Raw genomic sequence first — 25,819 nt, forward strand, 5'->3', positions numbered from 1 at the left:
TGAATGGTACTAGAGATACTGACTTGTCAAATATAAAGGTGACTGGAGATGCATTGGCCTTTTATTCTTAGACACTCGAGTTTGCTGGAGGCACAGAATAAAATCATGGTCTATTGCTTAAGATGCTGGACTGATGCCAGCAGTAGTACTTACAATAAAGCGAATGCCTTCAGTTTTGAGTAGAAGCCTGTTTGGCATACCTTGAGGAGTAGTCACTCTCCTAAAAATAATCTGTTGTCAAATATAGGGAAAAAGTGAGAGCTGTCAACTTGCAGCCTCATTTACCTGATGGAAGATGTGTATTTTTTATGTTTATTATGTTAAGTTTTTATTTATTGTTATAACTTTTATTATTATTTCTTTTCATTGTTGACAGTGGAAAGCGTGTTTTTTGTTTGTTTTTTCCCCCCTCTCTACATGTTGCCTGAAGCTCTTCTGTGGTTGAATGTGGAACTGGGCAGTGAGCTGTGCCTGCTGGAAGGAGCTGCAAGTTCACCTTTAACTGCTCTTGCTGCAAAAAAGGACTTTGGTGTTGGGGGAGATGGGGCAGGGTTTTGGGAGGGAAAACCACGTGTGCAGTTGGGAATTTCCCTTACGGTGCTGCAGGCAGAAACCGTTCATTCTGTTTTCCCTGTGTATAATCGCTGGAGATCTTGGTCTTTGTGGTGACTTAGTCAAGATCATGTGCGATCTTCAAGTTTCTGACACAAGTCAGTAACTAGTTTAGAAAAGACCACTGACTTCTAAGCAGTTCCATTGATCACCAGGTACACGTGCCACTAGGTGTAACCCTTGATTTGCAATTATGAAGTTTAAATTTATAATTAAAATGTTAATATTTATATTTAAATTTATAATTTAAGCAATAATATTTATATTTAAATTTATAATTTAAATTATGAATATAAATTATATGCAAATATGCTTCAAACATATTGGTCCATAAATCTGATTGAAATTTAAAAATCAAGTATTTTGGAGAATATAATTTTTATTCTAATAACTCCTAGTAATCTAGTCATTACTTTGCAGCTGCATCAGTCTGAGGAACAGTTGTATTGAGTTTTTTGGTTGATTTGTCTTCTGTGCTGTTAGAAATGAGCACAAGAAAACTTATGATAAAAATCTGACCCTGATCTGTAAGTTTGTTAGCTGGAGCTGGTGGGGGTGGGTATGGACAGAGCAGTTTCACTGTGTGAACCAGCGGTGGTGGTGGGATCCCAGACTTGCCATTTTTTAGCACGCAGCTTTGTAAGGAATTCCAGCAGAAGAAACTTTATTGGGTTGCCCATGGTGTTCTATACACTGTTTTTTAAAGACAGATATATAGTTGAGGGCACTGTTAGCTGGAGAGCTTAGTTTTTTACTGACAGCATCACATACATGCTAAATTGGGATCTTCAATCAGAAAGCAATATAGGTGTGAAAGTATACTATAGGTTGTGCATGTCTTATTATGTAAAGCATGTTATCAGATGATGTACAAATTTTACTCTTTCACAGGATACTGAGCCTTAAGTGCCTGGTTCTGATTACATATGACTTCGGTTCTTTGAGCCTGTGATGTAGCTTTCCGTTTGTTGGTTGGTTTTCGGTTGGTTTTTTTTTTAGTAGCTGGTGTTCTTGTAGATAACTTGTTTTTTCTAAAATTCAAAGCTTTGCATAATTTCAGTGGATTCTGTGGTTTCAGCAGGTATAAGGCAGTGGATTCTAACTAAAGCACTTGAGCTCTGAAAACATCAGACTATAATATCTTGTCAGGAAGAAAGCTGGTGATGAATTCAATGTGAATTTTTGTCCTTTTTTCATGATTTGCTGAAACAGAAGGGAAAAATTTGTGTGTTGCTTTGCAACTGAGATTTGATACTTTTCTGTTATGCAGTGGTCTTATCTGAGATTGCCTAAAGTCAATTCTGTTATGCAGGAGCTTTTAGGGTTTTCTGTTGTATGGATGCATCAGGTTTGGAGCCGGCGTTCAGTCCATAACAGCTTTAAGTTTTACATTCAGTGAACATCATGGTAGAAGAGGAAGAAGAAACTTCATTTCTGCAGGAGCCTGAAAGCCTATAATGGGAAAATACTATATTCTTTGTTTCTGTCATTGATTATGTCAATGGATGGCCAGAAACTGTCAGAAGAAACATTAGCATAGCAAGCTTTAAAATGAACAAATGGAATTAAACCCAAAGTTGGAGCTGAAATGAGAGGCAATTTTAAGAAATCTGTTTGCTGAGTTCTGTATGATCAGCCCCCAAGATTCATCCAATTAGATAGTCACTTTTACCACAAAGCAAAAGAGAAATGCAGAAGTTCCAACTACTTTCCTGAATGTTTTTTTCTCTTGCAGATTTGAAGCGCTGACTGAAGTTTCATCTGCTCTTTGTTTGTGTATGTATGCGTCTACGTATAAATAAAATCCAGACTGCAAATAATACTTTGTAGCATGAGAACTGAAGAGCTAGAAATCTCTCTTGGTGATGCACTGGCCTTTTCTCCCCCACCATCTCTTGTTGTGCTCCATCCCTCAGCTCCCCTGGCTCGCTGCTGCGTTTTCTTATTTCCCCCAGGTGCAGGCAGGTGCTTAAAAAAACTTGCTGGCAGGGTCTAACAGCTTTTTCCTCTTTGTTGGCGGGATTTGTTGAGATCACACAGGCACTTGATCCAGGAGCTGGGAAATTGCGTTGCAGTCTGTTCCAGTTAGGATTTTGTGAGTAACTGCAAGCTTCCCATATCTGTATTGTCTTAAGGTTTCTGTTGTTAATTGATTAAGCTGCATGAAGCTGTGATGGCTATGATAAGCCTTACTGGTTTTATTTCCAGTTAAATATTTATAAAATGTGAATTTCACAGTGTGGCTTGAAAGTCAGGTGGCGAGTCTCTCAATGTATTTGTTTAACCATCTGTAGCCAAGTACAATCAGCGTGTACTGTAAGGACAGCGGTAATTATCCTGTCTAGTAAGCATGCAGAATTCTTCCTTACTGGAAGATTATTTTAATGTTCCCTTCGTGTAGCTCAGGGCAGCAAGGAAGTGGATCCCCGTGCTAAAAATAAGAAAGGAAGATGCACATCTGTGTGTTGCATCAGCTTTCAGCAAGCTTAAAATAATGCATTGTGCAAGAACACGTCTCCTTCAGCTCATTCTCTGAAGACTATAGACAATCTTAACTTCTTCAAACACCACCCCCCCCACCCTCCTGCCTGTGCACAGGAATAGTTCACGTGGAGAAAGCTGCATTCACCATCGACGTTATAAAGTAACTCATCCATTTTTATGTGGTGCTCTAAATTCAGGAGTATCTGCACTTCAGGTGCAGATTAAATTGCATGAAGGCAAGGCAAGAATCTGTAACACTTATCAAGTGGTGCAGGTAAGAGGTGACTAATGTCTTGGGGCAAAACAAATTTGTTTGCAGTTTCTTTCTGAATGAAAAGGCTAGTAGTTTGTTTCCGTGGAAGAGGAGAGGTAGTGTTAGCTTTAACTAAAATATAGTGTTTTGGATTTGATTGACTTGGCATGATGCCTGGCCTAATGAAATAGGTGCATTCTGAAAAGGTTGTTTAGGTGGTCCATGTACCAGTGTACTTTCTTCAGTTTCTTCCACTGGGAAGAGAATTGGAGAAGGGATGTATAATGTGAAAAGGTTTTTTGGGACTGAGGGGGAGGTTGGTGGGGTTCTTTAGCTTTTTTTTTTTTTTTTTTTTTTTTACAAGTGAAATCATATATGAGCGTTTTGGCAGTTTTGGAGTTCTGGGAAGTCAAGGCTTATTGTGTTGCTGACTTTGGAAATGATGCAGTCTTACTGCCTGCTTACAGGGCAGGACAAATAAATGAAGGAATTGGGTGCAGGATCTGGGAGATCATTCTGTCGTGTCTAACCCTCAGCTTGCTGTTTAGGGAAGGAAGAACTTGTAAAAAAGCTGTTAGTGTAACTTTTCCAAGTTGACCAGATTGTTATCGCTTGTTGATGTTTGAATCAATACTGAAATACAGCTTCTAACACCTTTTTATATTGGTGGTGGAGTAAAATGGACTCATATCATGGGAAGGGTCAATGTGAGCTTTTTTAACATGCTGTAAAAGGACTGATCTGAAATCATACGTGTCTTAATTCTGTTGTTAGAGCCAGAATCTTTTGATTGCGGCTGTTGTAAATGCATCCTTCCCCAAATACTGATTACGTGTCACTGCATGTATTTGCTCATAAGTTGACTAAAATAACTGTAGTATGAAATACCTTGTACGACTTCTAAAAATAACTACACGTTCCTCTTTGCTGTTTTGCTTTAGTTGTAGAATAGTATTTTTGCTCTCTGCTTTGGTGAGTTTTGTGTTTTTCTTCAATATAGGTGATACTTAAAAGAAGAGCATAAATGGTTGTTCTAGTAGGCAAAGTAGCTATTAACCTAAATATTTAAAACTTAGCTTGGAGATGTGAGGTTAGAGTATAACTTCCATAAATAAATGGTCACCTCCAATGTTTAAGACTTATTTATTTTCTGTTCTCTTTTTCACTGTGACTTTTTTTTTAGGTGTAAAGAAAAAGTAATGGCATCATTATGAAGAAAAAGTAATGCATATGTAATTCATACCTGTTAAGACACTCACACACACACACAAATTCACGTACGCTGTTTCCAAGCAGGTATTTTCCTTCCGAGGCGTCCATCCCCCTCAGCTGGACCTTGCTTGGTGTGTGGTACATCACTGAGCACTCCACTGCTGCTCCTGTTTGTTAGAAAACAGCTGGCAGCAGAGCTCACCTGTGAGCTCCCCAGGACCCTGTGTCCAGTGCTCATTGCTCTGATCTTCGTCTTTTCTTGGGATAACAGTGGAAACAAAGATGTCTACAAATTACTAAACTCACCTGAACTGAGTGATGGGTTTCTTGGCGATATGCTGGAAATGCCTGCTGCAGTGTAGGATATAGTTTAAAAAGCATACATGGATAGTAGTGATGGTCTGCACTGTATGTTACTTTGTTGGGGAGGTACTGAATTGTAGAATGTGTGTGCTTGAAAAAAGCGGGAATATATTTAACTTGGAAGAGAAAAATGAAGAAGCTGAAGAAAATGTTTTAGAGTGTGACTGTAATACTACAGATGAGGCGAGGTGCAGAAAATTGCACTTTTACTCAGGTGGTTTATTCGTGGTCTCAGAACCAGGGAACTGGTAGGCATGAAACAGGTCTTTACCCTCTAAAATGTTAAAGAGAAACTCTTGAATAAGGTGATGTTTTTATTTGTTTGGATTTGGTTTTTTTTTGTTTTAAGGAAGATGTGTGTATGCTTTCAAAACTTGCGTGAAGAGCTGACATTATTGTTTGTGCGTTTGTAAAACACTGTGCCATGTCTAACAAAGTGAACTGAGGCAATACATTGAGGCTGTTTTATGATAATTATTTTCACTACTTCGGTCAAAATATGAACCTGAGTGTAGTTCACAAATTAGACTTAAAATTGCAAAATGGATTTTTGTCTTTAATTAAAGGTTTCCAGATATTGCCACATATGGGAGTCTGAACGTACCATTAGTACTCTATTAAACTGTATTAAAATACCACTGTATTAAAAAAACCCAACAAATCCGATCTATAAATGTGCAGAGTAGAAATGCTACCATACCTAATAGACTATTGATATTCTGACAAACTGTACTAGTCTACAGTTAAATAAATATAAATTAACATTTGATTATTTTTTTTTCTGGCTTGAATTTTACATCATATTATAAGGGGCTTAATCGTGACCCCATTGCTTGTTACCTCCATATTTTTATGTAGAGTGCAAGGTCTTTTAAAAATAAATAAATAACCTCTGTCTACACAGTGAATATTCCCAGCCTTAGCTAATTACTGATACAGTAATTGTATCGGAGGTATAATTAGAGTTGTGTACCTTAGAGTTGGGTTTGGGGTTTTTTTTTTGTGGTGTGGTGTTTTTTGGGGGGGTTTTGTTTGTTTTTTTGCTTATGGTCAATGGAACATTTTGTTATACTTAGTTCTGGTTAGCTGTAGGGTTTTAAATCTCTTACTTCTGAACAGCGCTTTTGCATTTTGTTGCTTGGTGTTTCTTACCTCTCAGAAGTATGAAGAATAATAATTTTTTAATCAGTACAAAATCCCTTTTATACAATCCTGCATTAAAAGGTGTTTACTGGATTTTGGTAGTACGTGCTGATCTGGGAAGATGAGCTGAGCTGCGCAACGTGCTTGAGCAGGTTCGTGCCGCTCCGAATGCCCACCCCCCATGTGCACCCAGTACAGAGGCAGCTGCTGGGGTTGGCCAAGTCCTGCCGCATCAGTTGTAACAATCGAAACGTAGACATGCCAGCTGTGATTTCAAAAAAAATTAACATTTTTAGAAAGGTCTTTCTCTTCTATCTCCATCGCCCCCCTGCCCCTTATTTAAAGTGAAATCAGATTAGGTCAAAAATGTTTTGAAAATCTTTGTGATAAGACAATGGAAACTAAGCAGTGATACTTGTCTTTTTTTACATAGGAAATTATCTAGAAAAACCTCTCCTAAGTATAATAGGCAGGGGTACTGCTGAGGTGGTAACCCTGAACCAGTAACCAGTGCCATGCCCAAACAAGCCCAGTGCGTTTGTGGAGACAGGGTTTAATTCCTGCCTCCTACCCCTTCAGGCAGAAGTGTGCCATCGATAGTTCGACTTGGGAAGCAAAGCGACTTGAGTAATTAAATTTAGGTCATTAAAGTTTAAGTAATGTTCCATCTCGGAGAGGATACATGTGCCTGGGGAGGCGAGGGGCAGCGAGGAGAGGGAATGAGGAAGGCAGGGCAGTGCACCAAGGCTGGGCTGGGAGAGGAGCTTTGGAAAAAGGGAATTCAGCCCTCCTGAAACCAATACAGAAAGCCATAAAATGCATCAGGCAAACGTATGGGAAGGAAACCAGAGGAGCGATAAGTCTGTGAAGCAGATGGTCTGCTTTATGATGAGTCACCTTACAGAAATAGGAAGTAGTAGTTAAAGGAAAAAAAAATGAGGTGGGACTGCGGTGGTAAGTAGTCTGGTTCTGTGAGGGTTTTGGGGTTCTTTTGTCGTCTTAGTAAGGATGAAATACTGTCAGGCTTTTGGGTGTTAAGTGTAAAGATGCTCCAGCCAGTGTATTGAAGCGCAGCAAACTGCTGTGACCCATTGGATACGCCAGAGAATTCTGGTAGCATTTAAAGATGATGGGGTTGCTCTGTTCCAAACGTGTGTTTTTTCTCTCACTGTGAGCAACGTGGTGAAATGGCAGAAATTGTATGACAATAATCAGTTATTTAATTTGGGTAAGATTAGGCATGTTTATGAAAAAATACAGAGTAACCTAAGGAAGCAGCATAAGTGAGCAACAAGGAGGTAAGGACAGCACGTTGGACTAAGAGGATTTACAGAGGCTTAATTACTGTCTTAATTTGCGAAGGAAGGGGGCAGGACAAACACAAATTTACAGATAAAGGAGTGCCTTGATACAGATGATAAATCCAGAATTGGGCAACCAAATTTTAAGTACATGGGATAAACCAGATTCCTTTATCTTAGTGCTCGTCTCCAAGGGATGGGGGGGGGGGAAAGATGGGTGGGTGGGGGAAGCATATGAAACAATGGAAAGGTAGAGCATCTCCTGTGAACAATGAGCACTCAGCAAAACTAAATCCAAGGAAAAGGAAGTACTCCCACCCGCTCTTTTTTCCTTATCCTTTTTCTCACAGAATTGGTGTTTACATTGAAAAACACATCTCCTTTGGAGGCTACTGAATGCAAGAGCTCTCCTGAGAATTGAGATTATTTAGGTATTCATATAAGTAGCAAGTAGGTGGTGCTGGAGTAAATAATCTGGTTTTAGAGAAGTGTAGAGTTATCATCACATTTTTCAGCATAAGCGCATTTCAGAGGTGTGGTGCGGTTTTTTTCCCCTCCAGAAGAAAGCATCTCTGAATCTGTTATTAATGAATGGAGAAGCAATTGCTGTTCATTTTTAGAAACATGGCATAGGTTGGATTCACCAGGAGTCTCACCAGACTTAAAAATTATTTTCTGAAGTACAGCCCTGCTGTGTGGGCAGCTCGTGACCATGGTGTGCGTCAGGTCCTCCTAGGATGGGAGGTACGTTCATTTGCTTCCTTTTAAAAGCAAAACAAAACAAAAATCAAATGCTTTGATTTGTACTTTGCTTGACTTTTGCCTGGGGAAACCGTAAGAAGCAATTTGTCTTACAAACATAGGAGCCACATCTTCTCTCCCACTTCTAGGAAGTCGGTATGAGATTGTAGCATCAATGGAGATGTTGTAGGCGCTTGGCTCTGTGAGTATAAACAGAATTAAGCAGGGATTGCTCTGGCTGGAAACTGAACTGCCTTAGCAGTTCACATGCCTCCAACCACTAGTGACTGTTGGAGCCGTGTTGCATCCATCTGTCCAATTCTGGCTACTTTGCAGCCACTGCTGTCACCAGGGAAAGGGATTGTGGGGAGGAGCTGAGATCTGCCCTGTAGCACAGGAATTTCTCTCTCAGATATGGAAATAAAGATCTGAAGGCTGAGCAAAGGCTGGTGCAGTAAGAGTCAGTCAAATGCTGTCAAATGCAACTCTTGACTTCTCTTTCTAAAGTGAGTTGATGTCAGGTTGTCGGAGTTGGATCTTCTTGTCAGTCCTTGAGATCTCTGGGGTCTGTTGTGCAGTTTCAAAATACGATGCAAAAATGATAAGCTGAATTTGTAGGACATGGGTATTTTGGCCAGTCACGCTGGAGAGCAGTTTAATGTAGTGCAGATGATGGCTGGTGGTTGTGCCCCCCCGTCTTGTGGCACAGGGAGCTCCATAGTTTGTGATTATGAAGTAAACTTTTCTTTTGATGGTCAGGTTAAATCCTATCCAGTTGTCATTAGTAAGCATCAAATGGAATGAAATATTTTTTCAGAGGAGCTTTAGACTTTATAATGCTCTTAACAAGTGTTCTTCTCTCATTCATTATGTGTTACAGAGCACGTCTGCAAAGCAGTTTACATGCCTACTGCACTTATACTGGATTTCTTACTTTTTTTTTTAACCCAGGTATGTGCGTGTAAATCCTTCATGCATGAATTGCTTGTGCAGATGTGTTCAAGTAGAAACCCCACACTTCAAAGTCTGTATGTTAGACTTAAAGCGCTTTATTTGGCATGAGGATGCCTTATGTCAAAGTGTTGCCTCAGTGCACGTTTGGGAGGCTTGCAAAAGGAAGGTGCTTAACGAACGTTTCTGCTTGGGGGAAGAAACCCCACCTTTTATTACTGTTTGCATTGAATTACTTTAGTTAATCATTGCTCTTTTGTGTATGAGTTTGAGAGAGAATGTGTTCACTGCAGGCAGTAAATCTTACCAATTCAAGATGTTTTCTTCAGCTCTGTGTGTGCAGTGAGATATTCAAGTATGCTTTTCCTGTGTTAGGTGCTTTGAAAGCATTTTTAAAACCAGTTACTGTTGGTGAACAGTGTCTTAAGAAAAACGGTCTTGGGGTGTTTGGGTAGTGTGTATTCTGAAGCACGGTAAAACTGAAGTATAGTTGTGCCTCCTGAAATAGAGTTAAAGCCACCAAAGCATCAGAGATGACAAGTCACACGTTCGTCATAGGCAAGAAAAATACAGCAATTGCATCATTTTCTTCACTGTCACTCAGTATTCAGTTGGCAATATTCTGTGTACTGTAACTGAAGGGTGAATACGCAGGTGAATTAAAAGAAACTGCTGTTTTTAACAGTTTTGTAGGACAGCCCTTAATAATAATTTCCACACACCTGGTGACCTTCAGTATGAGAACGTACTGTTGAATGTCTAGTCCGATATCTTGTATTTAACTTCAGGCACCATCAGCAAGATCAAGAAAGGTGTAAAACCTTCCTGCTGAACAAATGTGGGATGATCTTCCTCCTTATTCTTGATAGAAGTTGTTTCATGTCCTTAAGAAGAGTGCTTTGTATCTCTTCTAAAGCACTTGTTTGGTTTATTTTTATACTCTTGCCTATCATGTCTGTTTTAAAACTGGCTTTTCATTGTGGATTTTTTTAATGCCTACTCCTGTCAGTAGTCATCTGAATTTATTCATTGCCCTCCTGAAAAGAGTAAGTGGCATTTGTAGGAATGGTTGCAACTTTTGACTTTGCATTTGTTAAATGTAAATGTTTTTATTACTATAAATACAACAATACTTGAAATTAAGAGTGCTGTTCTATCTTTAAGGAGAATATTGATATAGCTTATAGAGCCTGATGTTAACAAATATGAAAATGTTTCTTTTCCAAATATACATGTGTGTTAGATTTCCTAATATAAAGGAGAACAAAGTCTGTAGTTAATATTTTTTTTTTCTCCTCTTCTCAAAATTGTTTTGAGGGCAAAGTTTTCTTCTCCCAACATCATTAAAATGAGGCATTTAATTTTGTTTTACTTTGGCAAAGTAATATGAAACATTTTGGTTGTAAGGAATGTTAAAAACGAGGTGTAATAGAGAAGAACATGAGCCTCTGAAATATTGATTGCCGTTTTTATGGATCTTTTTGTTCATGTTTATTTGTGGTCAGTTGGAGGGAAGTAAGGACTTTGCATCCTGCTAAGTGTGGAAGGCTTTCAATATGTGTTACTTGGTGTTAGCTTTTTTTAAAACATTACTTATGACTGACACATCCTGGTGTAGTTTACTCTTCCCGCTAGTGACCTTGAAAGCATGTCTGTGCAATAATTGCTTATTGCTGGAACAAAAAATAATTCTGTCTAAGATTTGTTTGAATTCAGGAAGCAGTGTTTGCCAAAGCAAAATCTTGGTGACGCAACTATGTCAGGTTTCAGCAGCCACACCTCTGCTAAGCAGTTTCAAGTTTTCAGCTTTAACCTTTGTTCATAGCTATATTCCTTTTCCAGCAGAACATCTGAGGCGGTTTTCTTTCTTCCTTTTGCAACGAAGCTGTGGTAAAGAAATGGAGAGTTCTAGCAGAAGCAGCAGCAGCGAGTACTGCTGAGGCTTGCAGTAATTTTGTGTTGAGGTAACTGCATGACAGACAGACAAATGGATTCTCTTCCCAATCACTGTGGTAAGGATAATGCTTGATATTTGGAAGTGCTGAATGGTTTAGATGGTGTGGGTTTTGTAGCATAGGATTTCATAATGAGCTATGCTTGATATCCGAAAAGCAACACGGAATGCCATTGCTGGGCTCCAGTCGCCTTCCGTTGCACGGGGATACTGGATCAAATTAAGTAGGTACATCTTCACTGCTGTAGTGTCATTTCCAGTGCGGCTTTGGGGTATTGCATTAACACTTGTCTTTGGTATTGGTGTTTAATGCAAGAATACCTTTCTAATGAGCCGTGCTGCTGAAAGTGCTCCCTCCAGGACTGGGTAAATGTAGTTTTCAGTGCTTTATGATGAGGATTTTCTTTTCTGTAATTATGGATTTGTAAGAATCCCTTCAAAATTAATAGTTTTTGGACAGCAAATACAGTTTTGAAGCATGCTTCGCTATTAATGCGCTGAGCTGCTGGGTTGATCGCTTTGCCTGCGCCGTGCCTCTGTTCCCATGCTGTACGTGCTGCGGTGAGCACGGGGCTGGGTCTCTGATGAGTGTAACTTCTCACCGTTATCAAACTGAAAGTGAGCTTGTAATTACAAATTAGCTGTTCTAACTGCTTTGGGGGAAAAAAAAGTTCTGAAATCCTAAAGGATCACTATTTCAAGAGGAGATCCATCCATTTCTGCCTGGAGCCATCCATATTCGTGCACTTGCATACACATGTGGCTTTTCATTATCAAATGCTGAAGTTTTATACTGAGACTTCTGAAATTTGCCCCTCGGATACAAAGTTTTATAAAGCCCCTAAGTGCTTTAAGCATCCTTTTTGAATGTTTGCCGAACACAGAGGGCAGGAATCGAGCCATGGTCTTGGGAGAGCATTCAGTGTGTAGTTCATACTCCTTCCCAGCCAGATGCGATGCCAGGGGTTGAACCCTTGTTTACAGCAGAAGTAAATAAAGCAGTCTTTTTATAAATGACTTGTGAAGAAGTGATAGTAGTAGCATATGGAGCCTCTGTAGTTTTTGTCGTGTTCAGCTATGCCTCATCTTCATACTGCCCTGATTTACTGCCAAATTGTGGAACAGCTGCCAAAGACCCTTACCAAAAGGAGTTTGTAATCTTCTGTGGGGAGTTACCTTTAAATACAGCACCGTGCTGAGTACTATGTGACATTCATCACCACAGTCCACTGTTATGAATTAAAATTGGAATGCAAAACTTGTCATTTATGAAAATAGACTTTTTTTTTTTTCTCTAACTTGCCAAGAATGCCATGGTTTTTTCTCTTACATTCCTGTTTTCTGACTTATTCCAGGACTCCTCAACACTACTCCTTTCTTGGGGGGGTGGGGGTGGTAAAGGATATAGGCATATTCTCTATGTTGAGGGACTAAACTGTAGTTTCCACTAGGCATGGACTAGGAAAATGAACTTACAAACCCAGTTGTTTTTCTTGGGCTGCGCTGTCCAACTGAGTGGCCACTAGATTCAGATATTTTAAAAAAATTATTTTGTATTTAAGATTTTAATATGGTTACTGCAGTATTTAGTGTGGTTTTCCATTAGAAAAAAAAAAAAATTTCCTCGTTGAATGCATTCCCAGTCATTGATATATGCTGACGGGCCTGCTGCAAAGCAAACAGAGATCTACGGTGGTCAGAGGTTACATCTATCCAGGAAACAGTGAGTATCTGCAGAGAGAACAGCTTCAGCTTTACTTGATGTAAATCTGTACGTGATAGATACAAGATACCTGGAACCAGATCCAGATGCTCGTGTCTCCCAAATGATAAATAAAAGAAAACTGCGTACCTCAGAGGAAGTTTGGGGAATACTTCCACCAAGAATCAGGATAATTGCTCAAGTATTTGATATTTGCTGAAAGTTTTCTTGGGGGGGCGGGGGGAAGTTTTTCATTTTTTCCCTTTATATAATAGTCAGAAATGTCAGGCCTCAAATTAAAATGAAATAGAAAAAGCTTGCTGTGAAAGGGAGTGAAAAAGAGGAGGTATACAACAGCTGTTATAGACGAAAAAGCTCTCCTAGCCTCTAGGAGACTGGCTGTTGCCTTCCCCTTGGGCCACAAAGTAAGTGGTGAATGCTAAGGTGATGTGAAAATGGGATGGTAAAAGACTTGGAAAAAGCATGAAATAATCTAATTCAAAAGTATTTTAATTGAGCGTTGGTTTTCTGGCTGCGTTTAGATATAAATGATACCCATTCACTTGGTGCGTGACAGTCTCTGAGAAAGGCTAGGGTATGCTGTGGGGTTTTTTGCTTAGTTAGGAAATACGTAAAATCAGGAGGGTTGATAATGGAGGACTTAAATTTATTCTATGCAGAGATGATCCTTGTACTTGAAGACAGATTTATGTGATATTCACAGCCCATAAGTCATTCTTGCATTGCCTCCCTGCAAGACTATTGGCAGTAGAATATGTTACTCAAAATATGCCTGTTTTCAATTAGCTCAAGGAAAATTCTCTAGTCACGGAAAGAACATCCATCTCTATTACCTGCCCCGAGAATTAAACACCGAAATACATTTGGGTGAAGATTACCAAAGCTTACTCAGCATGAATAGTGATTAGTGCTGATTTCTAAATAGGGGAGGATAGGAAGATTTAACACAGCAGCCTTTGAAATGTTTCTTATCCTGAGATTCAAGAGTTGTGAGCGATTGTGAGATAGCTCCAAAGTAACAAAGAAGTGCAGCAAAAAGCGTTCTCGGCTTGGAAAGCAGGAAAGGTTTCGGAGCACCATCCATGGCGGGGACGCTGTGTGCTGGAGCTGGTGGGTCACGGCTGCGGGGTGTCGGGGTGCACCCAGCTTAATGGCAAGGCAAGGTGCTGCCTCATGCCCCCTCGCTCACTTTTCCTCTGGGTGGGACAGCAATGCTGCTGTTTGCTGCTTTTCCTCTTTAGCAGCAGTTCTTTGTATGCTCTGCGTACAGCCTTCCCCCTTTTCATCTCTGGGGTGGGGGAATTTGAGAGCTTTTTAGTTTGGGCTTGTCTTCTCTGTACCACACTTGGACACCCTGGCTTCTTATTGCGTTATTGCCCATTTCATTGTGCTTTGGTTAAAAAATGGTTGTTTGCTCCGTGCAATTATAAGTTACAGCACAGATCGTTCTGTGCTCTCGGCATGTTTCTTGCATAGCTAGTTTTACCTCTCCTGTGTTGACTTTGCTCTCTTAATTGGAGAAAAGGCAAGGGACATTGCCAGCTTTTACAAAAACCTTCTTTTCTTCCAAGGGAAATTGAAATAGTTTTCGCCTGTGACTTTTTCTATTGAAAGCCTGGTTTGTGTGAATTGGCATACCTGGAAATGAACAATGTCCCATTAACGAGGTTGATCCTGAATCCCTTTCTGAAGGCAGAATGGGTGATCTTGGTTTGTGTGAGGTTGCCAAAGTAAATGTCAGTTGAAGTCTTGTGGCTTGCACTTAGCTGGAACAGTGTACCTGGCCTTTAAATAAAGCTTTTTTTCACTGCCTGATCCAGGATGCAGAGCTAATTTTATTCTGTTTTGCTGTTAGTGAACAGATTTCTGAGGGTACCAAATGAGTAAGCACAACTGTTTTCTATTTACTTCATTTACTTCAGCATGTACATTGTGATGTGTAAAACTTACAATGAAGATACAACATTTTTAGGAGTATCTTGTCAGTCTAGAGGGGAGTACAGCCTGCTTGAGAGCACGTGTGTGTGTGTATAGATTTGGAGGGGTCTGTCTTGTGAATGTATGTCTGCTGCTTCTAGAAAGTGAAAATTCTCATGAAGTGATATTGCTGCATGTGTTTAGATAAAAATCGTGGGGGTGTCTCTTTAGTCTGCTAAAATGCCAAATATCTATGCGTATAATTAGTGGCCTTTTTATTATGGTCAAAAGAAGTGGGTCATTTTGCAGTGTGCGTAGAACAGAAGTAATCACAGTGGGAGGTTACATTGAGGCTTGTTGCTCAGACATGCATAAGAGTACTAAAGAAATACTTTATGTACATCTATATACTCAAGACTGATAATTGCCATTTTTGTTAATAGCGCATAAGTCTGTGTTTATGAGACTTGAAAAATACTTTAGAGATCTTCATGCAGTTCATGGCTGTTCAAGAAGCTCTGTGTGATGCTGTGTCATTAGGGGTGTCACTAAAAAACTGGGCTTTTATGAAAAACTTTGTAGGGAATTTGGAAGTGTCCGCGTTTTACCGTGGCCTGAAGTACCTGACTGAAGGATCTGTGGTGGCAGATGCGTGTTGAGGAGGACCTTTGTCTGCTGGCGTTACGCTTCCCAAGATGCAAAATACTGTTTACTAAACCTAAAAACCTGTCTGTGGCTTAAATGTAATATTTGGAGGAATGGTATCTTTTTATCATATTTTTAGCTGGAAGGTGGGGATGGGAGAAAAGGAGGAAAGCCCTGATCGTGATAAGCTGACTTGTGTAGGTCCTAGGTCAAGGGGTAGCAAGTGCCATTCTGTGTCCTAATTTTTTATTATTTTTTATTTTTAAAACATCCATGGTCTCAGGCTTTTGAAGGCTCAGGCAGACTCATGCCCAGTTCTTAGCTGTACTGAAGGGCTTCTGGAAAATGTCATTTGTCCTTCACTTGCATAATAAAAAAAATAATAAAAATGTACAGCTGGGAATAGATTATTTATTACTTAACTGTAGGTTTTGTGCTTTAATAGCAATCGCATGCTTCCCTTTTACAAATGCTTTTACCTTCTTGACTATTGCATCCCATGTAAACACCTTTCACTTGAGGAAAATCATGAACTTCCTATTCCTGCCACAAACTTGACAGAGCCTGTATTTATTCATACATATTTATCTATATATTATGTATACATATGTAAAAATGTGAACATCATAGATACCTATAAAATAGGTATATATTTGGTTTATATACATATTACATACATATATTTGTATATAGGTTTTTTTTTTGGCTGGTTTTCTTCAATAACCATTAGTACGATGACGGGTTACGGGAGTTAAACCATTTTGGTACAACTGGAAGGGCAGGGGCGCTGGGGTTGCCCCTGTAGCTGTGAGGTGGCAGCGCGGGGGGGGGGAGGGGAGCGCTGCCATCACACACAGGCACGCTGTGCCATTCGGTGCGCCAGGCTGCTGCAGTGCCGGTGGTCAGCTCAGCTTCAGTTTGCTGGCAGTGGTGTTGCCTAGAGTCGAGTCTTAACAGCTGAGAGAGGTCCTGCTGCTTTTGGGGTTAGTGGGTGCTGCGCCCTTGACTTCTGGGGCAGAGAGCAGGTGAACTCCCAGAATAAATTGAGATGTGTGTAAAGCTAGAATCACGTGCGTCTTGGATGTGTTAATATTTTGTTGTCATCAGGAATGTTTTCTGGAAGAACTTTTCTGAGGGGTCACTGGGTTATTACCGCAACCCTAAACTAAAACCGCCTGGGGCGGGTGCTATACTGAAACGTTGCACCGGGCCGCGAGAGGTGGGCAAAGCGGGTGCCCTGCTTTGGGTCGCTTTTCAGGAATGGACGATGTTCTTTACAGAGCTCCATTTTTATGCTTTCCAGAGAGCATTTTTTTTTAATTGAAACATCCTGTCTCTTCAGGTTGTTTGGATTGAGCTCGCATGAGCACAAGCAAGAGAATAGATGCTTTATGCGTGAGGAAGCGCTCTGTTCAGCATAGCCAAAGGCTGGTATGTGCAAAATATATAAAAGCAAGAAAACTGCTCTTTATTATGGAGGGATAATGTATTTGAAAAGGAGGAAGGGGAATAGAAGGAGGGAAAAAAAGGTACGATGGGTTTCTTCCAGCCCTGAGTGATAGAATCTCTGTTGCTTACATAATTTGTGAGAAGGAAATAGCCCTAATGGCTTTCCATGGATCATTGGTTTATGGGCTTGGCTCCAGAAAATCTTGCAGAGAATAATTTAGTTAAAACGGTGATGCTAATCAAGTGAAACTGAGCGGGTAGATGCTCAGCAAGTTCAATAACAGGATGTTGATTCTGTTGTTGATGCTGTCTCTCCAAGTCCAGTAACTGTGGGCTCCCCAGCGTGACTCGGGTGGCACCCGAGAGCTGACTCCGACCCCTTCGCCCCCACCCCGTGGCTGCGTTTGCCATGAGCCAAGGAGCTGTGCATCCGCCGGGATCCAGGCTGGAAGGCAGATGATGCTCAGTGAGGCTTCTGCATTTGAGGCAGTGCTTTTTGAAAGTCGTGAACTCTGTGCCTGAGCCACCTTTGGCTCTGGCAGAGGCAGTGCTCTGTGGAGGAGTGAGTGTGCTAGCACCCAGTCCTGCCGGCTGCCCCAGAGCTAGGATCAGCAGCAGGCAGTGCCCAGGCTCAGCAGAGGGGTCATGGGCTCCCAACCCCATATGTTAATAGGTCTTTCCACCATCCTTGGTGGTCTTCCCCAAGCTTCCCTAGCAGCTCCTTTTTGCTGCTTGACAGTGAATGCAGCTCGAGAATGGATCGGGTCAAGAAGGCCCTGAACTGTGGGACACCTGAGGTTCCCAGAATGATAGAATTCTTGTTGCCTAAAAGAGTGTTAGTTCTTTCTGAACAGTATCGTAGTTTTCTGAACGAGTTCCTTCTTACTGGTCACTCCAGTATGCTTCCACAAGCAGGATTATTTTCACCAAGTTGCCAGTTTGAGCTAGAAATGGAGATACTGTTCCTTTTTACCCTGATGTCAAACTCCCTAGTGGGTCTCTAGTTCAGAAGTAGGTGGTGCCACCAGCTGGTATGAACTTGCACACAGGAGATACTGGGGCTCACAGCACTGAGCTGGCAGTAGGTCCTGGAGCTAATATTGCTGCTAATCACATACTCTGTGGAAAAGCTCTTGGCGATAGCTGGGTTTTTCATCCATGTTTTAAAAGCACGCAGTCTACAAGTTTAATGCGAGCAGTTTGATACTAGTACCAGTTTGAAACCTCCTCTGAACTGCACAGTGACCAGTTCTTCCAGTGGTGTGAAGGTATAGCAGCTGTGGGGGCATTCCTGTAGGGAACGGGGATAAATGGTTTCTTACACGAGATGTATCTGCCGTTCCTACGGGTGCCAGGTGGGTATCAATTGAAGGATGCTCCTGTTATGCTGGCGGAAGAAATGGTGGGAGTGCTTGCTTAGAGTGAGTTTCAGATGGCACTGATATTTAACCATTAGTGGTAATAAGCCCCATATTTAGCCTCTTGCATTTAAACACAATAATTTATATCTATAAAAATTTTCAGGGTCTCCAGTGAATTTCCCTTCTTTTCCCACTGCTATGTGAAACCAACAGCTTTGTTCAGGAAGAGTTTTCTTGCTTTTTGGTCTTTCTTTTCCCACTGCTATGTGAAACCAACAGCTTTGTTCAGGAAGAGTTTTCTTGCTTTTTGGTCTGTGTGTGGTTGTCGTGTTTGCTTTTGACTGCATATAATCCCCAAACAAAATTAACTTGATGTACTGTATTTTCAAAATCGATTTATAGCAGACAGAACGTGTTGATGTGCTGTCAAAAATAACCACACGTTCCTATGGAGGAGGGAAGGAAGGGAAAGGACAAGAGTTCCTATAAGCGCGACTAACTGTATTCTCATAAAGCAGAGAAAGGTGGTGAGAGAGAAATATTAAATACTCTGAACAGTTTTGAATAGGTTGTATACTGTCTTAATTTATGCTTTTCTTTAATAAAACCAGCAAAATAGATACACTGCTCTGTAAAGGAAGCTTTGTGAAACATTTCTAGTGCTTCTACTAAAAGCAAAGAAAAAAGAAGTAGTCATTCCCCTGCAGTTGGAAAGTCTTGATTTATTATTATTTTTTTTAAGCTGTTTGTCCTACCCAACTGCTTTTCTGGTATCCTTGCTTACTTTATCAGGTTTTGAACAGTAGAAACATCGGGTGTGGGTTGATGACCTGCAAACGGCAACACTTGAACATAAACTGAAATAAATTAGGATGTTTACCCTAGGACTATAATTTCAGGTTCTTATATGCATGCGATACCTTTTCTTATACACCAGTCTTGCCAGGGCTTTTCAGTGAGGTTTAGACCTCATCATTTATGCATAGAAAATAATGAGAAAATAAAAAAATGCTGAAGTAGGCTTAATATAACTTTTCCTTTTCTTCCTTTCTGTTATCTCCCCCCCCCCCCCCCCCCCCCCCTTTTATTGACTGTAAAGTTGCCATTGAGCAGGGATAAAATCAGAATCAGTTACACAAATCAAGTACGTTTTCCTGCTTTCATAGTTCATCATATTGCTTTGGACTTGACAGTAACCTGCTGCTTTTTGACAACTACAGGCAGTTTTTCACAGCTTACCATTGCATAATTTATTGAAAAACATTCAAGAAGGTAGCTTTTTTCAAAGCTCGCTACTCCAAAGTATTATAGGGTGTGGCAAGCTGAACTTGTCCTAAAAAATCCCCAACCCAAACCAAATGGCAAAACAAAAGTGGCAAAAGGAGGGGGCAGAGGGATGGCTGGTTCATCAGAAGAATGCTGGCGTGCTTTCCAGTAGGTAAGACTAGAGGTATGGCACCTGCAAGATAATATGTAAATTTACTGAAAAACAGTAATTTCTGGGCATGCATATAATTTCTATTGAAGTGTCATACAGATAACCCTTTTAGGCCTTATGCCTGCCTTACCAAGAATATGAAAACAAGTAACATGCATGTATGCGTATCTTTACAATTTAATCTTTAAAAATTAATTTTAGATGCTATTGTATTTTATATATTGCAGGCAGTGCAGGTATTCTTGTTTGCTGGATGCCAGGCAGACTTGGGAAGACAAAAAAAGTTGCTGTGAGGCATTTCCAAGCAAATGAATCCAAAAGTGTAGGTTTTCTTTATAGTCCAGAACAGTTAAACAAACCAAAGGTATTGCCAGAGAAATGGGATTCAAATTAAGTTTACAATATCTAGAGTTTGTGACTATATGAACCCGCTTTGCGGTAGGATATGTTGGAGGGAATTTCCAGTTTAATTTTGAAAACTTATTTCAGTTTGAAACTAAAACCTAAATAAATACATCCTTTTTCTTTTAGCACTGAGATTTTTAGCAGTGGGGAACTTCTTGTCAAAGTGCTTAGTGCATACCTTGTAATGGAAATTGTGGGAGAATGTGAATAGAACAGAAATAGACCCAGCGTTTATCTGACAGCTCAGCAGAAAGTAAATATTGAGATTTGTTTCTCTTCTTGTAATGGACTATTAAAGTGTAGCTGACTTGGGAATGGAGGGCTGGAGGGGACAATTTTCCCAAACAGTCATATAAAAAAGAAAAGTTGAAATCTAGGTGGGCCTGTTTCTCCCTCTCCCTATGTGTTCTAACAAATGTAAAGCATTAGTAAAAAGGCTTAAAGAGTGAATAAACTGTATTGTGCCCTCGGGAGACAGTAAAAAGATCATACACGTTGTTTTTTTTCCTGTTGTAGCAGGGAATGTACTAAATGTGAATGTCTAGCTGAGTGGGGGAACAGACCATACCTAAACTACAGAAGTCTGACTCAGGAAAGATTCACTCAAACAGTAGTAAAGATGCCAATGAGGTGCCATGCAGACCCTGCTGAAGTTTATATTCACACTGAGGTGCAGCTTGCCCTTCAACTTCCCAGCTGAAGTAAGACCTCTTGCTTGGGGGCAGCGGGAGCCCTTCCACTCCTGAGCCAGGCAGCGGGCTGTTGGAATTTTTCTTTTTCTGTCTCTCAGATAATCAGCAGAAGCTATCAGTACAGAATTTAAATTACTATAATATAGTGTGTGGCGTATTCATGAACCTCCTTTGAACTGTGTCTTAGGAAACTGGTCAGATTGAACACCTGAAGCCTTGAGCCAGGAGGGCTTGGGTCGCCTTTGTTCCTCAAATGTTTGAGGTTCTGTCTTGAAACAGTTTTTGCTCCTTTACCTGCCCCAGCCAGTTTGGCAGGCACTGCCACCCTTTGCACTGGGACCAGCCTTTGCTTTTCACCCCTACACAAGCCTGCCTTTTCCTGTGAGGTCTGCCCTGCTTTGCGAAGACACACCTACAGAGCTGTGTTGCTTTCAACACTTAATTACTAGGCTAGAGCATCCCGAGTGCTTTAGCTTCCCTTACAAGGTGGATTTTCTCTATCCTGTATATTCTGAGTAGCCTGCACCTGTTTCCCTTAAATTGGTTTTGGGGAAAGGTTTGTGATTTTGTTTTGCTTTAGACTAAGTAGCCGCAACTATATTACAGATAGGGGTTTACCAACACTTTATATAATTAATTGATCCTGGCTTTCTACTAAAAATACTTCTCTTTTTGTGTATGCTGCAAAGCATTGGTATTAAACACTTATTAAATAGACTAATATGATCCTGTGATGTTTTGATGTTCTGACAGCTCCCTTCTCCCCTTTTATCTCCTGTTAATGGGTCCCAGATCATAGCAGAAGTCATTATTCAGAATTGTTTTTCACTTTATATGCTTAAATTCCGTTGCATTTGTGTTGCTCCATCTAACACAAAACACTCTTTCATTTCTGAGATGCTTTCACAAACAGCGAATTCTCCAAACTTTGATTTCCCAGAAGTCATTAGTGGATACCTGCTTTTTCATATAGTCATTGCATAACTCGTTTAATAGCCCTGATGTCACAAAACATAAGGAAGCCACTACCTTGTCATTGGTTATCTTACCTTTTTATTGTCTGTCTTTAAGCCATCTTTGTCCATCTTTAAAGTGTTATAGGTCTGTTAGGTCTGTACGTTCAATATTCCATGAGATGTCATATCAGTTCTTGCTTTAACTCTGGATTAAGTTCATGGCATTATACTTTTTTTTAGGAATAAATTATCCAGGTAAAATCAAATTTGCCTTGTTTTTATTTCACTGTTCAATTACATTGCCTTGATTTCTTTTGCTCAGATCTTGTATTATCAAGATCATACTTCTGCACTTGTAGCACCAAGATTGCTTTTCCTTCTCTCCCAAAGTACTTCCTGTCCCCCTCCCTCTTGTAATGATGTTTTGCGTATCTGCCATTGTTGTGTGTGCCAATTATTTCAGGGAGGTGGAGATTATCCAGATCCCCTTATTTCTTTGTTGTAAATGGTCTAATTTTGTTCCACACTACATGTGGTAATAACCATTATCCTATCCTCGTTTTCACTGTATCATTTTGTTACCTTTATTGAAACAGAAGGCAAAAAATTCACTTCAATTGATATTTGTTCCTGATTATCTTTTCCTAAACGTCCTCTTAAAAATCAGTGTGTAGGTAGCTGCCTTTCTCTCCCTCTTTTGAAGCTGCAGTACACAGTAAAAGTGATGCCCCCAGTATTTCCTTGCATGGTTCAGCTCAAGCAAGCTCCTAGCTGGTTTTACTCTTCTGTTTGTACCCTGTAATCTCTGAAACATGCTTTTCTTTCTTAAGCTTTTTTTCTGCTTGTAGAAAAAAAGTTTTCTGGTTATTTTTAGCATTACAGGTTGGGTTTTTATTCATCCAGGTAGTCTGGAGTTCACCATATTTTGTTCTTTAACTAGGAAAACACACCTGAGTGGAAACGGGTTTCAGTTGGAGTGCAGATACCCTCTGGAATCTTGCCCCATTAACAGATTCCAGTTGTTTTGTGAGCTTTGCCCTTCCCAAATTCCAGGCTGTTTGACGTGTCCCTGGGAGGTGATGGGAAGTGGTCAGGATTGGCTTGTGATTGCTTGAGCGACTGGTCATCTCTCTTGTCCAAGCATGAACTGGCTCTGAGACAGCATCCCTATAGACCTGTGACTGACGATGACTGTTGACCAGAGTAATCCTTCAGCTATCCTGTCTGTGTTGTTGCTAACATTCATGGGGTTTTTTGTTGTTTTTTTAAAAAATTATTATTCTTTTGGGTTTTTTTAAATAAAATGTTGGTTTCCCAAGAGTTCACACTTTTTGTCAGCATTTTATGAGGGATAATCTGTGGACTACCGTCTGTGTTCAGGTGTAAATCTCTGTAGGATCCCAGTTGCTCTCCAAAGTGATAATCGCCAAAAGTCTGTTACATTTCGGTTGTTCTTTATTTCTTAACCACTTCTTTGGTATACAGTGATTCCTCATTATATATTTTTTTTAATTTTATTTTTTAAAAATCCAGCTTGAATATCTTGCAGCCTTTGGTGCCTGTGCTGCAGTTGCAGTTGGTGTGTAGAGGGTTGGTGTTGCCAGCATGCTGCACAGCAGCCAGCTCTGCATTCTGAAGTCAGCCTGATCCTCCTTGGCAATAAAACATATAGCAAGTTGAGCTCTTAAACTCACTGATACGGTCACTTGCTCTGTCTTTCTACACTCGTCAGTTTTGATGGATGGATGAATCCGCCGGTGATTTGTGTGTGTTGAGTATTTCTTTTCCTTTATTTTTCCTCCTCCCTCATTGACTATCCTACCCAGCAATTTTAGCCTCTGTGTAAGTACTGGCTAACCTCTCAAAGGTTATGTCTCTCTTAATCTACTTCTTGTATTTCACAATATGGCAACACATTTTCTTTTGAATCTCTTCATTGCCTGCTGTGGCAGGACACTCCAGTGCTAGTGTTGTTATCTTAATGTGGAAAGAGATCCATCATACGAGAGAAATGTGTGGCTGAATTAATTTTTGTGTGTGTTTAAAAAAAACTTTTCTGCAGGAGACTGTTACTTTAGGACCAAAGACTGCGTGGGAGAGCTGAAATTGCTGGAAACGTGCTTATAGGGGAAATTCTGGCAGATTTTTAAGTGCTGTACAAGAAATGTGGCTGTTTAAAAACAAGAAGTCGTAAAATTCTTTTTCCAGGCATGATCCATTTACCTTTAATTGAAATTTTAGGTTATGAAAACGTTCAGGAATGGAAAGACTCATCTAAAATGTCTAATCATACCAATAATTGACTTTTTTTTTCTTTCTTTCTAATTCCTTGTGCACAGTAATGCACCTGCTTGAAGGTATGTGTACTATATATGCAGTTGTTGGTGGTTCCTCTCTAAAAGTGGCATGATAGATGTTAATTGTGCTGTGAAATAATGTAAGCTTTGAATGGTTAAAATGTACTTGTACGTCTGGATCTGCTATATATCTTAGTGTACCATTTGAGTGTTGCCTTCATTAAAGATGCTGAGACCCTCTTCTGTGCTTGCTGGGTTTTTTGTGGCTTTGTTCTGTGTGTATATGTGCTTTCTCTTTTCCCTTTTCTCTCACTTTTTTCCCCTCTGTTGTTGGGTGAGTGGGTGTTTTTGTTTAGCTTTACTTCTTACTCCAGAAAGGGAAGACATCATCAGGTCTGTTACTTGTGGGTCTGTAGGCCTGGGTGTGCAGAGGGTGTGGGATTTTTTTGTTTTTTTCTTCTATTCTTTGAGTAAGTGGTGAGGAGAGATGGGCAGAGGGAAAGCATTAGCGAGTCATGATGCCTGGCGGGGTTTGATTACATTTGAAATAACTAGTTGTGATTTATGTTGCTTAGTTTTCGATGAGGAGGAAGAGGAAATGGGACACATCCTGCCTAACAACTTCTGTAATGCTCTATGGTTTATCTTTGCAGCAAGTGCAGTAATACTGTTCAGATTATTTTCTATGTGAAAAATGTTCAGCGTTGTCAATTATTGAGGCTTCTACCTAATATTGTCTGTGCTGGTGGACAATTCCAGGCTTGATTCTTCTCTGTAGACCTTCGCAGTCAAGTAGCCCCAGGCATATTGTTGCTGCTGCTCTCTTAACAAGTGAATGTGTTTTTAATTCGGTGCCATCAGATTCAGGGAAGGAGGCTGAGTGGTTCAGAAGGGGCAGGCTGAGACAAGGTCTCTGTTACTCTGTCTAGGATTTACAGAGATGTTAGTGTCATCTCCCTTTGACCAGTGACTCACAGCAGAGAAGGGGTCTCAAAACTTTTGAGCCCAGAAATTACTCATTTATAAATACAGTTTTGTCTCCTCACTTAATACAGTACTTCCTTCCTCTCCTTGATGATCCCTGAACAGTTACAGCACCTGTTAAAACTCAGTTGCATTTTACAGCCGGCACGCTGCCTCAGTGCTAAGCTTGTCCTTTACGCACCCTAAGCGAGCTGCTCTGAGGGGCCAGCTACGTACCTGCCTTCGCAGTCAGGCATGCGTGCGTGCACACAGACACGTATATGCAAATAAATCGGACTTGCCAGCTGTTTTAAACTACATTTGGGGTTAAGTTGCTTCAGAGCTGTGGGTGGTTCAAGGTGCTACTGAGCCAGCAGAGCTCGTTGCTCAGTGTGGGTGGTTGCCACGTGGGGGGCTTGCCATGGTGCAAGCTCCCCTCATCTGCTGCAGTGGAGCCCTCCCCGAGGAGCGCGCACGTACTGCCCTGGCAGCGATCGGGGTTCCTCCGTGCTCCTTCCAGTGAGGGGGCATGTGCCGGTGCCTGCAGCGGGGGGATAAGGTGCATCGGGGCCATGATTTCGTAAGGAAGCCTGCTAAATCTTGAAGGCCACTTCAATTTGTCTGTGTCTGTGCAGGTGGGATCTTGTTTGCTCCTATCACCAGGGAACCTGCTTAACCCCATAAACAGATTATTTTTAAGATGAATTCATGTTGAGATCTAGGGACTATTATAACCAAGACCTGCTTTGTCAAGAAAGGAAGTCTTTTATTTGGGGAAGTGCAAATCTTGCCAAGTGTTGAGATCTTTTATTTGCCCCTTGACAAACAAAGGGTTAGTTCCAGGTCTTTCAGCGCTCTGCTTTTGGGCTAGGAAGAAGGGAGAAAACCAAGAAATATGCGTTTGAAATCTTGCTGATGTTTGCTAATCCAGGTGTAGGTTTCATTGTTATGAAGGCCCT

At 40.6% G+C, this 25,819-nt stretch overlaps 1 protein-coding gene across 3 annotated transcripts in view; it reads left to right on the forward strand.

Annotated features, from left to right (window-relative positions):
* Positions 1-25,819, forward strand: part of EML4 (EMAP like 4) — a 162,996-nt gene that overhangs the window by 27,853 nt on the left and 109,324 nt on the right. The window contains exon 2 of one of the 3 annotated variants that reach the window (XM_056357045.1): positions 23,940-23,957. The exons of 1 other annotated variant lie outside the window; for it this stretch is intronic. In XM_056357045.1, coding sequence (XP_056213020.1) covers positions 23,940-23,957 — 18 coding nt within the window. Of the gene's footprint in view, positions 1-10,950; positions 11,073-23,939; positions 23,958-25,819 lie in introns of those variants that run through there. One more of the 3 variants, XM_056357046.1, reaches the window with a different exon arrangement.

This window comes from Falco biarmicus, chromosome 12, assembly GCF_023638135.1.
Source record: "Falco biarmicus isolate bFalBia1 chromosome 12, bFalBia1.pri, whole genome shotgun sequence".
Lineage (NCBI taxonomy): Eukaryota > Metazoa > Chordata > Aves > Falconiformes > Falconidae > Falco > Falco biarmicus.